Here is a 24,336-nt window from a genome sequence, read left to right as displayed (position 1 = left end):
GTTTTTTTCTGGACAGGAAGTTTAACTTCTTGGACAACATTTTGGAAAGGGCAAGAAAGTTAACTCTTGCCCTATAAACCTGAAAGTGAGCCATTGGCAAAATTAAGGTTTTTAAACCGCGTGCCATGCATTGGTTATATACTGCAGTTGTCAGCTCTATAATGCTATAAGGTGTTGTGGTCTGGTGGATTCAATACTCAGCCGGATCCAAAGGATGGCTTGTTTGTGCTTAACATCCGCACTGAGGACGACAACATCTGATGTACTGAATTTAATGCTACACCTAATGCCTTTGGATATCGTGGCTTGACAAATTGCTGGGACCACAGCCGCAGCCGTTTTTTGATAAAAAGGACTGCATCACTATTCTTGATAGAACCCATTGGAATTACAATATCCTTGGTAATAGACGTTACATTGTGGGCGTTCCTTATTTATGTGGCCTAGTCTAGACTTGAAGAGGTTCATCTCTTTGCTGTCGCTGGATAGAATTGAGCTTAAAAACTTGAATTGGACAGCACTCATTGATATGCGAGAAGTTCGGGAACACCTTCATGGATTGTTTAGGGAAAAATTTACATGACTTATTCTATGACCTTCAATGTCCACGCCAGATACAGCCTGAATCGTTTTACAACTTAATCTCCCGATCTTATATCTTGAGCCTCTATACGACGAATTTCGTTTCCGATTAGGCTGAAATTGAATAGTAACTTTTAATACGACCACCAACATCCATGTCAAGTATGACACCCTAATATGATTACAATAGGCACAACTCATCTTAAGCTAAATTTTACGTCAGTTTTTCATTTTCCTCCGCTGGGCCACGGTTTAACAAGTCGCCGTCTTGACACTAACGATGTCATTCAAGATGCGTTTACTTGCTTTCCGGTGGGTCATTCACATTTGCGGTGTTGCCTCTTCTCTGAAAAGTTACCCAATGCCTCATATCTTTGGCAATTAATAAAAGTTGAGCAAGACATTTTATTTCAGATAAGCGCAACACAGCCAATGACCGCGGGTCAAGTGTCTTCTTGGTTGAAATAAATTAATTTTTCATTAACGTGAACACCTTGCATATACACACACCACACACACACACCTGAAAAGTAAACGAAAATTCAGCTTAAATTTCAATTTTAAATGAACATTTTCAAATGCCAAAAAGCAGCAGAAGCAGACTATTGCCTATAAAAATGCAAACGCAGCTAACAATTTATGTTTCCAATTAAAACTGTTCATAAAATTAACATTGCTAATCCAACAGAGCCCATGATAGCCGCCCCTCAGAGAATTCATCAACAAAGCACAACAACACCATAGAACACAGGGCCCCCAAACATGCAACATGTCACTGAGGAGCTAATCAGAGCAATGGAGTAGGAGGTGACCATGGCGGCAGCAACGACCGCATTGGGAGGGTCCCAATGGGAAGAATTAATGAGACACTGTAAGCCGAGAAGTTCTCTCGGCCGGTTGGTCTTCTATTCTTCCCGTTGTTGGTGGACGCAATTTATTATGTGGCATGCGTCGGTGCAGCACTTGTTTTGCAAATTGCACTTAAAAATGCATTTATTACCCACTCTCTGATGATGGCGACGGTGACGATGGTTACTGTATTGCTGGACTAGGTGATGGTTGCCTGCCTAGTTACTGCCATCTCATTCAGTTGTTGGCGGCGGGTTGATTTGACTCTGACTTGGTCGCTTATTTAAAACCAGACCACGACTTCAGGGTTTTGGTTTTCCTACACTTGAAAAAGATCATCATCAGTTGTGTAATCTGAGTCAATATACACAGCGAGTGTGTGATTTTTTTATTTTATTTCTTTCAAATTCTTACGAATTTAAGCTTCATCAGCGCAAAACATGTATTTGCGCCTTTTTACGACAAGCACCTAAAAGCTGTTTTGTCTCAAAGGGTTGCACAAAGTGATTTACAAGAAACGCTTTCGAGCACTACTTAAAGTACATATAGGTGCAGGTGGTCTTAGATATGTTCGTTCGCTCTGCCACAATGTATCATTGGGCCCATAAAAATAGTTTTCTGAAATTTGGTCTGGAACAGCACTTGATTTGATCAAGAAAGAGAATATCCAATATACGAACAAATGCTTCAGATCCCAAATCCATACATTAGAGACTAAGGTTATGCAATCCCATCTTTCAAACATTGACTAGAAGATTTGTAGGTTGGATACAATCCCATCTTTCATACATTGACTAGAAGATTTGTAGGTTGGATAAGGCTGATGGAAACTGGAAACATGCAGAAGCTGTTTCTAGACATTAATACTACTGTGAAGAATTTATTAATAACTAATGTGGTAAAACATGCATTACGCCAGGCTTTTGTCAACAGAGGGAGCTTTACTGTCTCTTCTACTTTAGAATATGGCCATTAACAATACTTCAATGTCTCGGAAAGAAAAAGGTTTGTATGCTGAAGACGTGGCTATTGCGGTTAAAGGAAAGTATGCCAACACTCAAAGAGATATAATTTAGAAAGCTCTACATGCAATAACGAAATGGGTTTCCGAAAGCAGTCTAGTTGCTACTTCTAAAGCAGAAGTTGCTACTTTCAACCTTGGGAGGAGAGAATGTTCCAGGCACTTGAAATCCAACATTTTGGAAAGGACAAGGAATGCAACTCAACGAACACAGTGGTTCGAATCCTGGCGAGATTGTCAAAAAATCTCAGCTGTGGTTATACTCCCTTTTGTTGGCAACATTTGTGAGGCACTATACCATGTAAAAACGTTTCGCTTTTCCTTAATGGAAGATTCATGGGCAAATCTGCAGTTGCAAGTAATGCAACTCATGGCTTATTCACCTGCAAGAGAACTATTGGCAAAATTTGGTTGTGTAAATAATGTAATGAGCATGATCTACAATGCTCATTGCTGTTGTAGTGGGGTGGACAACGCTTCAAAAGTCCACCTACTATTCAATACTCAGCCGGATCCAAAGGATGGCTTGTTTGTGCATAGCAGCTGCACTGAATTTAATGCTATTCAATACTCACCCTTGCTTTGTTGTACATCGCAGTCGCACTGAGGACGACACCAATTGCTCTAGACATTGTGACCAGTGCTGCCTTTATAGCAGGTTCCTACCCAAAATTGGTAGGTGATAATCCTCTTGGTAGGTTGGTAGGCTGATATCAATTTTTGGTAGGTTTTTTCAACATACATATACGTAAATACCAAGTTAACTACTGACTTTAACTGGTAGGAGTGTTAAAGGAACTGCATACAAATATGTCCAAATTTGGTCCATACTCATGGTCAATTCAACTCAGTGTAACGGCGAAAATGGGTAGTAAAAGCGCCTTTTTGGGCTCAAACACTAAAATAGGGTGATCCCTTAATCCAAACTCGGCACAACTTTATAAACTCAATATTTCTCAGTATAAGGGTTTTATATCAAGATATACACCATTTTTGAACTTAAGGCTGTAGAGTGATTTCAGCAAACGGACGAACGGGTATGTCTGGAACTGTATGAATAACCACCAGTACACTGTAGAGTTGAAAATGGTGTGTTCAAAATGAAATGTTAAAATGGCAAACTAATAGTGGCTAAATATACACACTTTACCACATTATTGGCTTGTAGAACATTTGGTAGGATTTTTCTTAAGTTTTGGTAGGCAACACTGATTGTGACTAGCCAAATTGTTGCGCCAACTGCTGTGAGGCTAATGTGGCCATGTGGCGGCTACGGACACTGTGTTATCTTTCATAAAATGTCTGATGTTCCATACAATGTGTATTGAACATTGCCTAAGCCGCTATTTGATAAAAAAAAATACTGTGCCACTTTTCGTTATAAAACAGCTTGAAACTCAATATCCCTGGTAAAAGAAGCTAATTAGACTTCTATTCGGATGATTCCAGACTAGACAACCCGGTGGGTTTGGGGCGTACTTAGAAGAATTGGGAATGTATATATCGAGAAGGTTGCCTGATCAAAAGGAGATTATTATAACTAACAAGTAAAAACGTGCTAAGTTCGGCCGAGCCGAATCTTATATCCCCTCCACCATGGATCGCATTTGTCGAGTTCTTTTCCGGGCATCTCTTCTTTGGGAAAAAAGGATATAAGAAAAGATTTCCTCTGCTGTTAGAGCGATATCAAGATATGGTCCGGTTTGGACCACAATTAAATTATTTGTTGGAGGCCTGTGTAAAATGTCAGCCAATTCGAATAAGAATTGCGCCCTTTGGGGGCTCAAGAAGTAAAATAGAGAGATAGATTTATATGGGAGCTGTATCGGGCTATAGACCGATTCAGACCATAATAAACACGTATATTGATGGTCATGAGAGAATCCGTCGTACAAAATTTCAGGCAAATCGGATAATAATTGCGACCTCTAGAGGCTCAAGAAGTCAAGATCGCAGATCGGTTTATATGACAGCTATATCAGGTTATGGACCGATTTATACTTGGCACAGTTGTTGGATATCATAAGAAAAGACCTCGTGCCAAAATTCATTCAAATCGGATAAGAATTACGCACTCTAGAGGCTCAAGAAGTCAAGACCCAAGATCGGTTGATATGGCAGCTATATCAGGTTATGAACCGATTTGAACCATACTTGGCACAGTTGTTGGATATCATAACAAAACACGTAGTGCCAAAATTCATTCAAATCGGATAAGAATTGCGCCCACTAGAGGATCAAGAAGTCAAGACCCAAGATCGGTTTATATGACAGCTATATCAAAACATGGACCGATATGGCCCATTTACAATACCAACCGACCTACACTAATAAGAAGTATTTGTGCAAAATTTCAAGCGGCTAGCTTTACTCCTTCGGAAGTTAGCGTGCTTTCGACAGACAGACGGACGGACGGACAGACGGACGGACAGACAGACGGACGGACGGACAGACGGACGGACGGACGGACGGACGGACAGACGGACGGACATGGCTAGATCGACATAAAATGTCACGACAATCAAGAATATATGTACTTTATGGGGTCTCAGACGAATATTTCGAGTAGTTACAAACAGAATGACGAAATTAGTATACCCCCCATCTTATGGTGGAGGGTATAAAAAGTGGTGGAAGGGCTGTGACCAATGACACGTCGCATTGATTCTCATAACTATCTTCTCAGAAAGCCAATCCATCTCTGGAGAAAATATTTCCAAATTCGAAAGCCGTCGTTGACTGTCGCTAATTTTGAACGATATGACTGAAAAGGTTAGAAATCACTTATTCCACAGAGATATCCTATAGAATTTTGAAGCTAACGCTACCTTACGAACTCCAGGGGAACTGGATTCGCTAGGTATGCCTCTAGCATGCATGTAGCGATTTCTGCAAAAGCTGTGACAACGTCGAGGAAGAGGAAACTATAAGATATCTGCGCCTGCGAAAGAAAAATCAGTTCCTTAGTTCTTAGTTCCTTAAGGACTTGTCTGAATAAGCGCATGTGAACATTCTCAAGATCTTGGGCTAACGAAATGACCGATCGGAGTTTATTCAAAAGTATGTGTATAGAAACAACTGCTTTGCATTTAATTAAAAAAAAAAACAGAGTATTTAACAAAAAATTTGCAGATATTTCATGAAAAATTAAAGTGAAAGTACAATTAAACTTTTTTTATCAAATATGAATTTTCCTATCTCACCCAAATTGTTATACCGCCACGTCATTCCGTTTGTACAACTCGGAAATATTGGCCTAAGACCCTATAAAGTATATATTTTCTTGATCAACATGACATTTAAGTCGATCTCGCCATGTCCATCCATCTGTCCTTCTGTCGAAAGCACTCTAGGAGTAAAGCTAGGCGCTTGAAATTGTGCACAAATACCTACTAAAGGGTGATTTTTTTGAGGTTAGGATTTTCATGCATTAGTATTTGACAGATCACGTGGGATTTCAGACATGGTGTCAAAGAGAAAGATGCTCAGTATGCTTTGACATTTCATCATGAATAGACTTACTAACGAGCAACGCTTGCAAATCATTGAAGTTTATTACCAAAATCAGTGTTCGGTTCGAAATGTGTTCAAATTTTGACAAATTTTGTTCAGCGATGAGGCTCATTTCTGGTTGAATGGCTACGTAAATAAGCAAAATTGCCGCATTTGGAGTGAAGAGCAACCAGAAGCCGTTCAAGAACTGCCCATGCATCCCGAAAAATGCACTGTTTGGTGTGGTTTGTACGCTGGTGGAATCATTGGACCGTATTTTTTCAAAGATGCTGTTGGACGCAACGTTACGGTGAATGAGCACATTTCGAACCGAACACTGATTTTGGTAATAAAATTCAATGATATGCAAGCGTTGCTCGTTAGTAAGTCTATTCATGATGAAATGTCAAAGCATACTGAGCATCTTTCTCTTTGACACCATGTCTGAAATCCAACGTGATCTGTCAAATACTAATGCATGAAAATCCTAACCTCAAAAAAATCACCCTTTATAAGTGTAGGTCGGTTATGACTTTAAATGCGCCATATCGGTCTATATTTAGATTTAGCTCCCATCTTCCGATTTTACTTCTTGAGCCCCTGTAGGGCGTAATACTTATCTGATTTGGTTGAAAATTTACATAGTGACTTTTTGTGTGACCTCTAATATACGTGACAACTATGTCTTGGATCGGTTTAAACTTGATATAGCTCCCACATAAACTTGTCTCCCGAATGTATTTCCTGAGTCCCTAGAGGGCACAGTTCTTGTCTTATTTGGCCGAAGTTTTGCACAATGATTTCTCCTACGACTTTCAACATACGTGCCTATAACCTGATATAGCTCCCATATAAACTTATCGCCTGATTTTACTTCTTGATCCCCTTTTGTTTCTTATCCGATTTTGTTGATTTGTTGCACAATTGCATCTACTATGGTCCCAGGCCAAGTATGGTCTGAATCGGTTTATAACCTGATAAAACTCCAGTAGCATAGCAATTCTTATACGTTATCCTTTGTTTGTCCGAACTAAGCATGATTTTACTTGGTTTATTTAAGAAAGAACTCACCTTGGGGCCAAGACATATCGATTTTTTAATACCTATCATACCAATACCTAATAGGGTAACAGCTTGAATCCTAATCTCACTTCTAACAGATAATCGACAACAAATCGAAACAAACATTCTGTGGTAGCCGCCTTCCAGCCGCTTCCTATCTTTCTCCCAGATCACAAATCTTGATGTACTATTTTGCAAGTTTTGTGTTTATTATGGTCGAGCTTGTCGTTATTTCATTATACTTCTCACTCCGCTGAACGCATAATTAAAACGAATCAAATCGCAGTGCTTCACAACTTCGGAGGAGGCGATGGACGCATATGTTGCCTACTATAGCATATTGCCTACTCAAGTACATGGCGAACGTCCTTCCTCCACGCAGAGGGAGACGACAATCAAAACAACAGCAAACCAAGGCAAATTCAACTCCGCCAAAAGGCCAATAAAATATAAAACCTCGGGGACGCAACAATAAATCCAAATCAAATTAAATTAACAACAGCGTTGTGCACTCGCACACCATGTCGAAATGGCAACGAGCATTCGAGCTGCAGCCGCCTCCCGAAGCTGAACTTTTCTAGTCCTGACCATTTGAGAGCAATTTATTTTCGTACACTTGCTTGGCTTAGCCACTCGTGCACTATGGTCACCGAAATGGATGGTTTAATTACGTTTTGTCCAAAGCATGGCTAGAGTAGGCCTTTCTTCTAACTGCCCGTTTGCCTTGAAATTGGCCTCCATAAATAAAAATGCGTGAGTGACGAAGTCATTGCGCAGTCACCACAGCATTCGCTGCCGGTGCGCATGCGCGTATGCTGTTGTTCTGATTTTAGAGTTCATTGGAAATGACCGACACGTTTGTGATGAGTATGTTCGAAGCCATGTTAACAAAATTGGTGAGTGGGTAGTAAGACATAGTGTTTTCATTAGAAGTTTCTTTGTTTTTGCCCAACTAAGATGAGACATACAAGTATGGGAACAAAAGTATAATTTGGCAATTCGCGAATATATTGATAGAAAATTTTGCAAATTTATATATAAAAACATTTTGCGATAGCAAATAAAAAAAAAACAAATACATATTGAAAGTTATGTGATGGTCAAATAGCATTTAAGAAATAAAAAAAAAAAACACTGTTAACCCAAAAATGGTTATGTGTGTCATGGCTGTTATGGTATTGATATAAATAAATTTTGTAAGAATAATTTTAGGTCTAGCATGCACAATTGAAAAATATTCCTCGTTAAATAGAAAAACGCCCTTAGTCTTTTCTTTTACATCTACTAAAACCTCAAAGCAGAACATTGATAAGCTGATAGAATGCTTTACTTCTGAAACACTTACAGGGAGCTATTCTTATCACAATACTAAAAAAAAATATGTGGACATTTTATTATGACTTAAAGAACTTTTCTGGACTATGAAGGAGGGTATGTACAATTCGTGTTCGAGTGTGTTTTGCTGCAAAGGGGGGCATTTCAATTCCGTGACGAATGCATATAAATGTCTAGCTCTTCTGGTGCCAAAGAGGGTTTCCCGGGAAATGTGTAACCAGACGTAGGTTTAGTGTTTTCTCAATAGAGATCGTTCACACATTCTTTGACTTCTGAATTAAGTCAAAATCGGATGTTGAAATTTCTCCCAGTTCCGGATATATCTTTTACCTAGCTGCTATATACCACGATTTACGATTTAGCTGCTATATACCACGATTCCCATTATTCACATCAAATTTGTGTTCCTTTCCAAATGAGCTTACATTTGGGTTAGATAGTTAAGGGCGTGGGCGACGAACGGAAGATGATGAGATTTTAAAGCATTTCCTATGTCATTTCACAGCTTTCAAGATTAACAGACAACGGCGCTTAGGTGGGGATACAATACCAGATATGAACAGACGTAGAGATAGAATGATATTGAAAACAATTGTGGATTTTGTAGGTAACACGGAATTCCTGACTTAGATTTTCTTCGTCTTGGTAAATTTTTAGTATTTGGAGCACACAACGAGCCGTTTACTGGCTTATGTGTATGCCCATAGTGGCATGGGACGGATTAATATCCGCAAATACTTCAGTTCATATTGCCTCTTACGACATTTATATCCATTCTGTGTTCTATTTAAATACCCTATTGTACCGGTTGGCGGTACATGTCCGTTTGGAGGTGGGATGGCGGCCCCAAGACAATTGGGGCCAAATTTTTATTGCATTGGCACTATACCTTCAAAAACATTTCATTTAAATTCAAAATTGTTCGTATCGGCATATATGTCCTGCAGGGAAGTTTATAAGGTTGTGGTGGCCGCCAAGATTCTGGGCCCCAAAATGTGTATAAACTTTTTTATTAGACTCGCAATCTGTTTCAAAAAAGTTTTCCTATCCCGTTGTTCTTCGGAAGAAAGGTTCTCTGGATCAGTAGCAATGCGTCGCACAGTGGGCCAAATGGCAAAAAAATTGGAAATAAGTCTACAACTTTTTATCTGTTGATTTTAGCCATACAAAATGTTCTAGACATTTGTAGAGGAGGACATAGGCTTTCAGAAAAGTGCTGTTGTTGGTCCATATCTTTAATACAGGGTGAGCTACAGGGTGTCAAAGTTGACCACTTTTGACTTCTCCAAGCTTCTGGGGGCCATAACTTTTGATCTACTCAACCGATTTACATGATTTAGGACTCTAGAGAAAGAGCTTGACAAGATCTAAAAAACTTATGCATAAAGTACCATGCCATCGTGTACTGTTAAGGAGTTATGAATTGTTTAATTTTAAAATATGAAAATTTGGCCTTGGTTTTTTTCAGTGTTTTTTAAATAACTCCGTCAATTTTAAAGCTATAAACTTCATACTTCACACAAATTATGCCAGCATATGTGTGCATAAAATACAAAAGGAATCACGTGAATATCTTTGGCGGTTTAAAAATGGCATCGTTTTCAATATGAAAAATATTTTTTTTGTCAAAAAATTGCAAAATTTTTCAAAAAAGATACTCCCATTTCCTTTAAGTTTTCGCAAACTTTGGCCATCAAAGCATTATCATTTCTTTCCATTTTCACAAAGTCGAGGTATTAAGAAAAGTTTTAAGTGCTAATTTGGCTAATTTCGATATCAAACAACACCGTTATCTTAAGACCAAAATGGCCAATTTTTTTACTAAACTTCAAAAGTTTCTCACTGGAAAAAAAGTTCCACGGGGATTTTTTCGCTTTTTTTGAACTTAAATGAAAGCTTAAAATGTTCCCAACATTTTAAGGTATGTCTCGCCATATCCTAGCCATAAATGAGATCGTAGCGATCAAAATACTGAAAAAAGTCAATTTTCAAGTAGTGCTATATTCATTGCTAAAAAACAAGTATTACGTCACATTTTATTGCAAAGATGTTAAATAAACTTTTATTTGGTAACACTTCTTCTACAAAACACAAAAAGAATCATGGAAATATCTCTATTCTATTCCATTTTATGGAACCGGCAATAAAAAAGTCAATTTTTCAAAAAAGTCGAATTTCCCAAATTTTGTTTTTGTTGTCCTAATTGCACATGACACACTATAGCCATATTTACGCAACATATCTTATCGTAAAGGAAATTTTCATACCTTTCCAACGATGTATAAAACATTTCTCAACTCGGATTCTATCTACTCTAAAATTCATTTACACTTCATTAAACTCTATATAAAAATGTCTATTTGTGAAATGGAACCTTATATGGGGCCTACACTAAAACATTGATAGATTTGCCCAGGGTTTACAATACAAATGTGTTAGAATAAAAAAAGGTCTCCTGCCAAAGTTTAAAAAAATTGGAATAAAAATATGTGTTTTAGAGCGAAAACACTTCGCATCGGCGTGCGTTTGTATAGTACCTACATCTATTTTTAATGTAAGCTGATGATTTTTGAATAAAAAGTAACCTAGAAATATACCTGCATATATATATATATTTGTGTTAAGATTTGATGCAGACAAATGTTACCTGTTTCGCTATGTCGAATTCCCAGGAAATCCACCGTATCAATGAATGTGAAAAAACCTACCCATAAAAAATTCATTGTCATTTTTTTTAACCAAATTCGAGTCCAGGTAAATAATTATAGAAGAGTAAGTAAAAAGAGGCACTTTGGACCCCTTTTTACGATTGCGTCTGATACCTGAAATGGGTCATTAATTGTGAATATATTGCATAAATATTTGAACAAAATCCAAATTTTCTTCATTATATTTTGTAGAGGCGTAAAGGACATTTATAAGTTATGGAAGTCATACTGAAGTATTCCACTCTTTCGAAAATTGTATGGGACATCAAAAATGATTCCAAATCATACACGGAGTCATTTAAGGAACTTGTTTACACTTTGGACCACATATATGGAATAAGGCTAAATAAAGACGCTTTAGACAAACTTGAAAAATTCTACAAATCATTTGAGAGAAGGTTGCCAGAATGTTCATTCGCAAAAATCAAGTTTTTCAAAATGTATGAGAAGTGGCTGAAATCGGATCTACTTATTGAAATTAAACCGCTGATTCCCGGCCGGCCTAGCAAAGCATACGACGAAGTTACGGAGAAAACCAAAAAGAAAAAACAAGAGGAACTATTGGCGGCACATCCGCCAAATTTAATAAAAGATACGTTCAAAACAGCATTGTTAAAAACACAACCAAAAAATGTTGGACGAATTGTCGATGTTTTACCATTAGCATCTCCGAAAAGGGTAAAGAGAATGGTAGAAAGTATTCCAACTCCAAAATCGACTACAGAATTCACGGAGGAAGATGCACTGGCCCTGATTTTGAACCTATGCCTCTCAAGAAACAAATACTCAACAATGAGGAAGGCTCTTCGTGAAAAAGGATGGGGTTGTTTACCCTCAAAACATAAATTGTACAACACCAGGACGAAAATGGTGCCATCAAATATATACGTGGACGAATTAAAAGCAAGAGTGAAACTTGCTGATCTTGTTGAAAATACAGCTGTTAGAATTATTTCTAATTTTACTGAAGAACAGTTGAACACATGTAATAATTCCGAAGTGGTTTTGATCAGCAAATGGGGTTGTGATGGATCATCTGGATTTTCCGAATATAAGCAACAAACAGAAATAGATACCAACTTCGCATCAATTTTCATGGCATCATTAGTACCATTGAGAATGAGATTGTACAAGGACCAATCTTCATCATCGAAAGAAAATGCATTTCAAGATATATGGATAAATAGAACACCTGGGTCAAAATATTTATGTCGCCCAATTCGGTTTGAGTATACAAAGGAAGACCGGAAAATGCCTTCAACGGAAGCACAAATGATGGCAACTCGGCAAGGCGGTTTTTTGAGGACCCCGTATCGACATCTAAAATAACCGGTCTTGATGAACACTTGCTAAGACGATTCAAAGTGATTTTGGCTGTAATCAATAGCAAAAAGATGATAAATTCAACCAAATTTGAAGCTTATAGTAATGACACAAAAAACATTTTATCTGATTTATATTCGTGGAAAGCTTTAACACCGACAGTACATAAAGTCTTACATCATGGCAAGGAAATTGTGGAATACAACATACTTCCGTTAGGAGAACTTACAGAAGAAGCTCAGGAATCCCGTAATAGAGATGTTAAACAGTTCCGGCTTTTCAATACCCGAAAGAGCACCAAATTTAACCAAAATTATGATTTACTTCAATATTTATTGTTATCGTCTGATCCGGTACTATACAGCATCAGAACTAAATGGCTACCAAAAATATGTGACGATATAGATAAGGACGATCCCGATGCCATTCAAATTAAAGAGCTTTTAAATTTTGATACCTTAGATTATTTGGTAGAGAATAAAATCAAATAATACAAAACTAAAATGCTTTTTTATTTTGGGAGTAGCTAATATACATATAAACGCACGCCGATGCGAAGTGTTTTCGCTCTAAAACACATATTTTTATTCCAATTTTTTTAAACTTTGGCAGGAGACCTTTTTTTATTCTAACACATTTGTATTGTAAACCCTGGGCAAATCTATCAATGTTTTAGTGTAGGCCCCATATAAGGTTCCATTTCACAAATAGACATTTTTATATAGAGTTTAATGAAGTGTAAATGAATTTTAGAGTAGATAGAATCCGAGTTGAGAAATGTTTTATACATCGTTGGAAAGGTATGAAAATTTCCTTTACGATAAGGTATGTTGCGTAAATATGGCTATAGTGTGTCATGTGCAATTAGGACAACAAAAACAAAATTTGGGAAATTCGACTTTTTTGAAAAATTGACTTTTTTATTGCCGGTTCCATAAAATGGAATAGAATAGAGATATTTCCATGATTCTTTTTGTGTTTTGTAGAAGAAGTGTTACCAAATAAAAGTTTATTTAACATCTTTGCAATAAAATGTGACGTAATACTTGTTTTTTAGCAATGAATATAGCACTACTTGAAAATTGACTTTTTTCAGTATTTTGATCGCTACGATCTCATTTATGGCTAGGATATGGCGAGACATACCTTAAAATGTTGGGAACATTTTAAGCTTTCATTTAAGTTCAAAAAAAGCGAAAAAATCCCCGTGGAACTTTTTTTCCAGTGAGAAACTTTTGAAGTTTAGTAAAAAAATTGGCCATTTTGGTCTTAAGATAACGGTGTTGTTTGATATCGAAATTAGCCAAATTAGCACTTAAAACTTTTCTTAATACCTCGACTTTGTGAAAATGGAAAGAAATGATAATGCTTTGATGGCCAAAGTTTGCGAAAACTTAAAGGAAATGGGAGTATCTTTTTTGAAAAATTTTGCAATTTTTTGACAAAAAAAATATTTTTCATATTGAAAACGATGCCATTTTTAAACCGCCAAAGATATTCACGTGATTCCTTTTGTATTTTATGCACACATATGCTGGCATAATTTGTGTGAAGTATGAAGTTTATAGCTTTAAAATTGACGGAGTTATTTAAAAAACACTGAAAAAAACCAAGGCCAAATTTTCATATTTTAAAATTAAACAATTCATAACTCCTTAACAGTACACGATGGCATGGTACTTTATGCATAAGTTTTTTAGATCTTGTCAAGCTCTTTCTCTAGAGTCCTAAATCATGTAAATCGGTTGAGTAGATCAAAAGTTATGGCCCCCAGAAGCTTGGAGAAGTCAAAAGTGGTCAACTTTGACACCCTGTAGCTCACCCTGTATTAAAGATATGGACCAACAACAGCACTTTTCTGAAAGCCTATGTCCTCCTCTACAAATGTCTAGAACATTTTGTATGGCTAAAATCAACAGATAAAAAGTTGTAGACTTATTTCCAATTTTTTTGCCATTTGGCCCACTGTGCGTCGTCAGCATATGCGATTAGTTTCGTGCCATACCTGTTGACATCCAATCTCTACGCAAAAGAAATATTGACTTAAATCGTCCCAATCAAACATGGCATTGACTAATACAAATATTTTTATCAAAGTGATTAATTGCTTTGATAATTTTTTAATATTGAAATTTTATTTTAAATTGCATCATGACGTGTGATTTTTAAAAAGGATGTATGTTTAGCAAATTTTTAATTGCGCGAATTGCAATTGTTATTGAATAGCATAAACGGTATGTATCTGCTTCTACAAAAGGCAAGATGGTTTTGTGTTCTTTTTAACACAGATGTAATGCGGAGAGAAGTGCAAATGAGCCAAATGTATGTACACACACACAATTGAATGCAAAATTAAAATTTCTTGCTTCTCTCCCACACAATCATATCTTCATTTTATGGGTCCCTGATGTAGATCAAAGTAAACACGTGGTTAAAGGAAAACCAGGGAGGAAAGGCAAAAGTCGGGCGGAGCCGACTATATAATACCCTACACCACCGAGGCTACGTAATACTTTTAATATATAGCACTCATATCCAAATCAAGTCAGACTTTAATTTTGCATACCTATTGAAATATCGAATAGAACCTTCAACGATTTTCTTACAAAATCCTTAATTGTTTTCAATACCACTCCCCTAAGTTGGTTCATGTCTGGTATTGTGTCTCCACCTAAGTTCCGGTGTCTGCTGGACGCGAAAGCCGGGCAATAACAAAGGAAATGTTCCAACGTCTCATCATCTTCCCCGCATGCCCTACACATGCTATCACTTGCCGCACCGATTTTACATAAGTGAGCTCGTAGTCCTATGTGCCCCGTTATGATACCAATAGCTATACTGACCTCCTTCTTGCTTCCTTTCAGTAATAGCCTCGTCTTGTCACGATCTGGATCTCCCCATAGGATTTTCGCCGCCCTACCGACCGTTTCGCTGTTCCACAATGTTGCATGCGCATTCGTCGTCCACTCCCTTAAATCGGACTGCGTCGACCCGGAAGGCTTCGTGTTAATCAAAATCTGGATTTAATTCAATGAAATTTTGCACACATATTGGACGTTCTTAGCGTTGCAAAAAAAAAAAATGCACAAATCTATAATACCCTGTACCACAGTGGTGGTGTAGGGTATAAAATTTGGCTAAGAAAACAATTTTAAATTTTTAAAAAATATAAAAATATAAAATATAAATAACAGAAAAATCCATACCATAGAGATATAAGTGGAGGAATTGAATACATGCTAAACGTGTCCAGAGATGGAGAATATTGTAAAAATAAAATTAGGTATTTATGTGTGTAATATTGTATTGCAAATTGCAAATTTTGCCCATGAACATTCCACAAAGGAACAGGGGCAAACTTCTCACATATCAATGAGTGCAGACCGATTCAAGTTTAAGCTTAAGATAAGGGGGCTCCTTTTTATAGCCGAGTCCGAACGACGTGCCGCAGAGCAACACCTCTTTGGAGAGATGTTTTACATGGCATAGTACCTCAGAAATGTTGCCAGCATTAGGAGGGGAAAACCACCGCTGACAATTTTTTCTAACCCAAGCGTTCAGCGTCATAGGCGGACATGCTAAACTCTTCGCTACGGTGGCCTCCAGGTAATATTGTATTGGAATATTTAATAATCCATATAAAAGGCTTAGGCTTATCAATAATACTGATTGACAGAAACACAACTACCGAACAGCACCCCTTCATGTGGATTAATACTTCAAGATATTATAAGCGAAATGCTAAGTTTTTTATCCATTATGATTTATTAAAAAAAAAAAGAAATATTTCAAGAAGTCAAGACACAAGATCGGTTTATATGACACCTATATCATATTATGACCCGATTCAAATCATACTTAGCACAGTTGTTGCAAGTGATACCAAAACACTACGTGCAAAATTTCAGTTAAATCGGACGAGAATTACGCCCTCTAGAGGCTCAAGAAGTCAAGACCCAAGATCGGTTTATGTGGCTGCTATAACAAAACATGGACCAATTTAAACCATACCTAGCACAGTTGTTGCAAGTGATACGAAAACACTACGAGCAAAATTTCAGTTAAATAGGACGAGAATTACGCCCTCTAGAGGCTCAAGAAGTCAAGTCCCAAGACCAGTTTGTATGGCAGCTAAATCAAAACATGGACCAATTTGGCCCATTTACAACACCAACCGACCTACACTAATAAAAAGTATTTGTGCAAAATTTCAAGCGGCTAGCTTTACTCCTTCGAAAGTTAGCGTGCTTTCAGCAGACAGACGGACTGACGGAAACGGCTACATCGACTTAAAATGAAATGACGATCAAGAGCATATATACTTTATGGTGTCTCAGACGCATATTTCGGTGGTGGTGTTACAAAAAGAATGACGAAATTAGTATTTCCCCAATCCTATGGTGGAGGATATAAAAATATAACGTTGTATACGCAGAGTAATAAAGGGTGATTTTTTTGAGGTTAGGATTTTCATGCATTAGTATTTGACAGATCACTTGGGATTTCAGACATGGTGTCAAAGAGAAAGATGCTCAGTATGCTTTGACATTTCATCATGAATAGACTTACTAACGAGCAACGCTTGCAAATCATTGAATTTTATTACCAAAATCAGTGTTCGGTTCGAAATGTGTTCAAATTTTGACAAATTTTGTTCAGCGATGAGGCTCATTTCTGGTTGAATGGCTACGTAAATAAGCAAAATTGCCGCATTTGGAGTGAAGAGCAACGAGAAGCCGTTCAAGAACTGCCCATGCATCCCGAAAAATGCACTGTTTTGTGTGGTTTGTACGCTGGTGGAATCATTGGACCGTATTTTTTTAAAGATGCTGTTGGACGCAACGTTACGGTGAATGAACACATTTCGAACCGAACACTGATTTTGGTAATAAAATTCAATGATTTGCAAGCGTTGCTCGTTAGTAAGTCTATTCATGATGAAATGTCAAAGCATACTGAGCATCTTTCTCTTTGACACCATGTCTGAAATCCCACGTGATCTGTCAAATACTAATGCATGAAAATCCTAACCTCAAAAAAATCACCCTTTATAAAACCTACACTCATGGAAAAAAGTCGGTTAATAATAGCGAGCACTGTCTGATAGCTGTTAGTAGTTTATTTTGCTGTTATTTCAGCGATAATTCCTATCCCTACAGGAAATAGGACAGGTCCCAAACTGTCACGGGATAGGTCCTCTGGTGATAGGGACCGATCCCAATTCTCGTCCCATTACATGGAAAAAACCTATCACTTTTGTAGGGGTTTGTCGCTCGAGGTGACGAATTGCCACCATTCTAACACCGTAGGGTAGGTCCTAGGACAGCTCGAAAAGGATGAGTATACTTTGCAAGAATTTTTTAGGGAGATAACATTAGTTAGCAAATTTATTAAACGGATGAGCAATTTTTAACAATAATTAAACGACTTTTTAAAAATTAATTAAGAACCATAAGTTATGACAATTGAAACTTTTCATTCCCTGTAGGATATGTCCTGTGCCAGTTAACTAATGCTCCAGTTTAGGACCGGTATATTTGGTACAATTGACTACACATTTCCCGTAGGGATATTATAGCAAAATTTTAGAAAATTCAACAGCAAAAAATTATATGAAATAATATAGAACGAAAATATAAAACAAAACCAAATGAAAATGCAAAGAGAAACACTTTAGTCGAAGTTTTGCGCAAATCATCATAACAATATTTATTGTAGTTAAGGTTGAAAAGTATGTCCATTCCACTATGCACATACACCTAAGCCAGTAATGGGCTGGCTTAGGTATATGCCCATAGTTTTCAACCTCACTTTATGTTTATAGTAAATAAACAAGAAATACCTTCATAAAATGGTACATTTGTTCTATAATATGACGGATGAGAATTGGTTGCTCTATTGGCTCAAGAAGTCAAGATCCAAGATCTGTTTATATGACAGATATGCCAGATTATGAACCGATTTGAATCATACTTAGCACAGTTGTTGGAAAACACTACGTGCAAAATTTCGGTTTATATGGCAGCTATATCAAACATGGACCGATTTGACCCATTTACAATCCCAACCCATCTACACTAATAAAAAGTATTTGTGCAAAATTTCAAGCGGCTAGCTTTACTCCTTCGAAAGTTAGCGTACTAATGGGATCCATATAGTTGTACCACTAAGAACCTCCACACGTGTAATTCCAATTAGTTTCTTGTTTTTAAAACAAAATAGTTAAATGAAATACATTTCATTTTGTATCCCCAATTAATTGACAGAAGTGAAAAATGGTTATTTGTAGGCAAAGTAACAAGTATTTATTTTTATTAGGCCAATCAAATGTGTTTTGGAAAGAATAAGCAGTTTTCCAAGAATTATTGAATTCAGATTGTCATAAACGCAAATTGCAAAATCAAATTGTTTATTGGACCGATTTCAGCAAAGCTTTTAATGGAATATACAAATTTCTTAATTAAATAATAAGTATTTTAATTTTTTCTGTGTAGGTTCCAGAGAAACGGTGAGCCCACTCCGGTTTGAGGCCTTTCCCATTTCACCTGTTTTTTCACAACACTATAGCCCAAGTGTCCGTTGATTATTTGTCTTCACAGAACTTCGTGTATAAATTATATAAAAGTTGTTCTAATCTATATGGGTCAATATACAACATGTTGCTCATGGTGTTAAAAATATAAGAGTCTCTGGCTAAGGCTTGAAATTTTGTATAAGTATTGTGAAAGCTAAGCTTTCGCTTATTCACAACAAATGATATTTCAAAATAATAATGGCAATAGTTTGGAGAAAAAGACAAATAAGTGTTCTAGACTTCAACGAGAAAGATTTACGTGCAATGCAAATGAGATGGATTTCAACGTTGGTCATGTGTTTGTGCGTTTTCACAGTGGGCTTGTTGGTTGTTTCGTTGGATTCGACAGCGGCAGAGCAGTTGCAAGTAGCAGCTGGGGAGGGGAAGAAGCCAGCTCTACTGTGTTCTCATATCAATTACGATGCATTTAAATGCAATTAAATTGCAATGTAATGCAAAACTTAACATCCATTTAAAATAAATTCAAATGCAATCACACCGCATGCGCGTATGAGCTGTGCATACACGTATCGAGTGTATGCGAAACAAGTAAAAGTACGTTAAGTTCGGCGGGGACGAATCTTATATACTATCCGCCATGAATAGCATTTGAGACGTCCTTTAAATGACTTTTTCAAATATATAGGACATACATCGAGTTATGGACCGTACTTCTCATGCCTACTAGAAGTCCGATAAAAATTTCTCGTTTAAAATTTCTGCCATATCGGATAATAATTGCGCACTCTAAATGCTCAAGAAGTCAAATCGGGCGATCGGTTTATGTGGGAGCTATGCCAATTTGCAAACTTTCAAACGGCTGTTGGAAGTCATAGCAAAACTAAGTGTTCAAAATTTCAGCCAAATCGGGTGGTAATTGCGCCTTCTATAGGATCAAGAAGTCAAATCTGAAGTTCGCTGTATATGGCAGATAAATCATGGCATAAACCAATTTGAACCATATTTGGTACGGTAAGAAGAATTCAAAAAACCTCATGCAAAATTTTAGTCAAATTGCATAAGAACTTTGCACTCTGGAGGCTTAAGAAGTAAAATCTGAAGATCGCTTTACATGTCAACAATTTTGACTGATATGGACCGATAAGTATTTGTGTAAAATTTCAAGCACCTAGCTTAACTACTTCGAAAGTAAGGGTGTTTTCGACAAACGTCTCAGGTTAACATTTCGATGTGTTACAATCGGAATGACGAAATTAGAGAAATTTGCCCCTGTTCCTTAGCGGAATGTTCATGGGCAAAATTTGCATCCTATGGTGGAGGGTGGAAATACGGTCAACCAGCCCCTACTACACTACTCTAAATGTCTGCTGACGTCGTTGTCGTCTAAGTTCCAACACAATTTGAACAAAATCATACAAATTAAACAAAACGTATGAAAGCCAATACTTCGACTCGGGTATAGAGTAAACAGCAGCAGCGATGGTTGACTTGGCATAAGGCGATGGTGTTGCTGTTGTATTTCTTGTGTTTCGAAAACGTGTAAACACCACATGACATCGAACACGCGCGTGCGCAAATGCCAACTGAATGCAGTATTAAATGCACTCAGCCAACCAAGAGGCGGCCAACGAGTTGTCGTATGCAGATATGAGCTTCATTCAGTGACGATTCCAAATTTTATAGCCATATGCCCTTGCCGACATTTATGCAAGCAAGCGGGCACAAACACTGAACAATGATTAAATTACAATTTCCGTGATTTTTATTATTATTATGTTATTAAGATTTATCATATTAACACAAAAGTCCGCATTGTTATCGATGCTTGCGTCTTTTTTGCAACCTTTTTGTTTTTCGATTTGGAGTTCTTTTTATTATTCTAAGAAGAGTGAGGCGGCTGTCATTCTAAAAACAAAACAAAAATCGTGTTTGCCTAGTCTTCTAATTTTCATTATGTTTTTTCTATTTTGCAGCAGCGTAAGCTGTCACCGACATGGGCAGTGAGCACTACTGCTTGAGGTGGAACAATCATCAATCCAACCTGTTAGGGGTGTTTAGTCAATTATTACAGGACGAGAGCCTGGTGGACGTCACATTATCTTGTTCAGAGGGCGCTCCCATCAGAGCCCATAAGGTATGTATTTTTTTATTTGTTTTTCCTCAATTCAAGACATTCAGGTGACTAGGCATTACGCAAGTGTGAACATAGAACAATCGCTAGAGCCATATGCATCAAAAATTATCAAATTAACACTTTGCAATGCAAAGTAAATATTGCGGCTGGTGTTGAGTAGCATTTTTGTCATCGTGACAAGGTCACTTTTATCATTCTCTAAAGTTGATTTAAAGATCGTCGATATTTTACACTACAAGAAGTTCATACCAACTCTATAGGGTAGTCTATCGTATAACATACACCGAAAGAAATTTTGATACCGTATGGTATCAAAGGTATTAATACCAAAACAATACCGCATGGTATTTATAATGGTACCATATGGTGTTTTTTTTGGTATTACCTTACTATCAGCATCGTTGGTATTAATTTTTCATTCGGTATACTGACTTCAGAATTCTTTTTGTGCTCTTTCATTAAAATGTGTTAACACCCATCAATATATTTAAATAATTAAGCATTGAATTTGAAACTTCGTAGATAGAAAAATTTTTACTGGCCACTTTTGTGGTACTGGGTACAGGTCACAATTTTATCCGATCATCTTCAACTTTGGCACAGGCATGCTTTTCTGGAGACAAAGCCTGTTTTTCTGGAGACGAACCCTGTTTTTCTGGAGACGAAGCCTATTGAAATTGGTAAAACTCTGTTCAGATTTGGATATAGCTCCCATCAGGGACTTAGTAGCCAGGGGAGGGACGGGGTGGCCCGCCGAAGTGATTTTGTCTATGGAAAAAACTAAATTAAATTTATTTTAAACACAAAATTTTTGTAAATCTTTTTAAAATGGCAAATATAATATTCTACAGAGGCAAAATTTTGATCAGACCAGGACATTTTTAATGAAATTTTTTCTAAACAAACTTTTTCTAAATACAAAATTTCAGTGTAATGTTTTCAAAGACAAAACTTTATCAAAAACTTAAGAAAAAAATTTAATAACATTCTCCTCAGACCGGTCAGGACCCCCCTCGAAATTATAAGACAAAATTTCCTTACAAATTTCAATAAAGAATTTTCTAAAAACTATATTCTTATTAGTTTTTTCTAAAGGCTTATTTCAGTGAAAATATTTTCGAAATGCTTATTTCAGTGAAAATTTTTCTAAACACAAACTTTTGCCCAGACTACCTTGTTATTATTTCATAACCATTTTTTCTCGTCTACTTTACGCCAATCCAAATTTCATTTGGATACCTCTTTCCTAGCTCGAGCTGGAATTTTTCTAAGAGGTTCCATTCTCGGGTATTTTTCTACCCATTCATATTTAATGGGTTAATGACATTTTCTTTAATGATTAATTCAATGATTAATTAATTAAAAAATTTTAAAATTTCTTTTTTAGTTACTGTTTTTCTTCCAAAAAAATCTATTTACAATACCTTCCTTAATACCTAATACCCTTAAGTAAGGAAATGTCTTAAAATAATATTAGCCAGACTCCTATCAAATTTTATTTTACACTAACGGTTTTCGCTACGTCATTTGACGTCAATTATTTATTCATTTCATCTACCGAGTAAAAATAAGTGGGCAAAGAAAGCCAAAACAGCCGTCAGAATGGTAAAACAGAGTTATGGAAACAGCGAGCTGAAGAAATTACATAAAGTTTCTTTTCCACATCGCTCGTGTCTTCCGCCACTTCACTGAGAAGAGTAAGATCCCTTTTGCAAATTTGAAGCAGATCCCAAATATCTGCAGTACCATTCATGCTCTTCCTGCGTTTATTCTGATACCTGAAACCCGGAACAGTTTGCGTAAAATCCGTTCATTAATTTCTCACTCATGATAGTCAATTGTTTCTCACTAAGGACTTTGAGGAACTATCTGTAGCTCTGAATGACTACCCAAAAGCTCTCAAATGCTTTTAGACCCGCAGGAAAAAAAGATGAATCTACAATCAACAATTTCCGAAACAACCAGTGCTGTGAGCATGCGATCAAAATTTGTAAGACTTGTACAACTTCTGCCTCAACAAGGACAACCTCCAACTAAGATTGACAACGTGAATATTGAAATTTTTGTGTGTTTGTTGATCCTATGTAATGTTGGCTACCATGGCGCAGAAGTTAGCATGGCCGCCTATGACGCTGAACGCCTGGTTTCGAATCTTAGCGAGAACATCAGAAAAAATGTTCAGATTTTCTCCTCCTAATGCTGACTTCAAAAATTTTGTCTAAATTGCTGAAACAAAAATTTTATTTGATATATGTTAATATTTAACGGCCTATAGTGTTATTAAGTCGTGTTTGTGGTACATATTACGGCCAAACGGCTGAATGGGTTTTAATGAAATTTGCCATCAATCAAAAGATATTTGTCCAGAGATGTGCAGAATGTATATGAAAATAAAATTCATGAATATGAGGAATTAATTTTCAATAAGAGAAGGAGAAGCTGAAAGACAGCGCACATTTTTGTTGCTTTTTACTTAAGCATCCGTTATTTGTGTGATTGCAAAGCCATACGAGAAGAAGAAGTTGGCGGAGAGTTAAAACAAGTAAATGAAAGAGGGTGAAGTATTTTTGCTTACACTCTGTGATGGGTCCCATATGTTTTAAGGTAAAAAATCAATATTTTTTTGTATGCTTCAGATAGTTTAAAATGACCATGTGATGAAAATAGTGCGCTTTGTATTTCAATATCAGAAGGGAGTTGGGTGAGGGATTGCCCTGACACTGAACAACCCAAAACGGCATGTAGCGCGATCTGGTAATATAGAGTCTCAATTGGAAGGCAGAACGAATCTGGCATAAAAATTTTACGTTAAGTGTTTGGCGGTCATCATTTTTCCTTAAACCACCTTTAATGAAAATCAGGGTCTTGCAAGTAGAGTACGAACCTTACTTTGAAATATGGATAAAACATTCAGAAAGTTTTACCCCAAAATGCACCAACGGACATGTAGTCTTACTATGACAATACGGGGCTCAAATTAAATGTATGTGAGAATAGGTTAAGAATTTGACATCGAAATTTTGAGTCAACAACATCAAGCGCCTCCAAACAAAATGGGTAGTATTAATGTAATCTTTGTCTGTCGAGAGGTGGCCTTGTTTCTAAACTGCTTACTTAATCCAAAGTAGCATTCTTCGCTTTATCTCAAAACTGGTGTCATTCGTTTCGGTTACGGCGGTGCCGAGGTAGATAAAGTTGCTGACTATCTCAAAGTTGTGGTTCCCAAGCTGTTTTGGCTCGAGAGTATCTTGTATGCGATCGGGAGGAGACTTATTCCTCTGTAGTTGGCACATTC

General features: G+C 36.9%; 1 protein-coding gene across 7 annotated transcripts in view; it reads left to right on the top strand.

The window, feature by feature from the left end:
* LOC106091895 (broad-complex core protein isoforms 1/2/3/4/5) overlaps positions 1 to 24,336 on the top strand; it is an 889,290-nt gene that overhangs the window by 609,175 nt on the left and 255,779 nt on the right. For all 7 annotated transcript variants that reach the window (XM_059368068.1, XM_059368069.1, XM_059368071.1 and 4 more), the window contains one exon: positions 20,881 to 21,041. In XM_059368068.1, the coding sequence (XP_059224051.1) occupies positions 20,901 to 21,041 (141 nt within the window). In that variant the 5' untranslated portion in view covers positions 20,881 to 20,900. The remainder of the gene's footprint in view (positions 1 to 20,880; positions 21,042 to 24,336) is intronic.

This window comes from Stomoxys calcitrans, chromosome 4 (genome assembly GCF_963082655.1).
Source record: "Stomoxys calcitrans chromosome 4, idStoCalc2.1, whole genome shotgun sequence".
Lineage (NCBI taxonomy): Eukaryota > Metazoa > Arthropoda > Insecta > Diptera > Muscidae > Stomoxys > Stomoxys calcitrans.
Note: the sequence above shows the minus strand (reverse complement) of the source record. Positions and strands in the feature narration are given on the sequence as shown.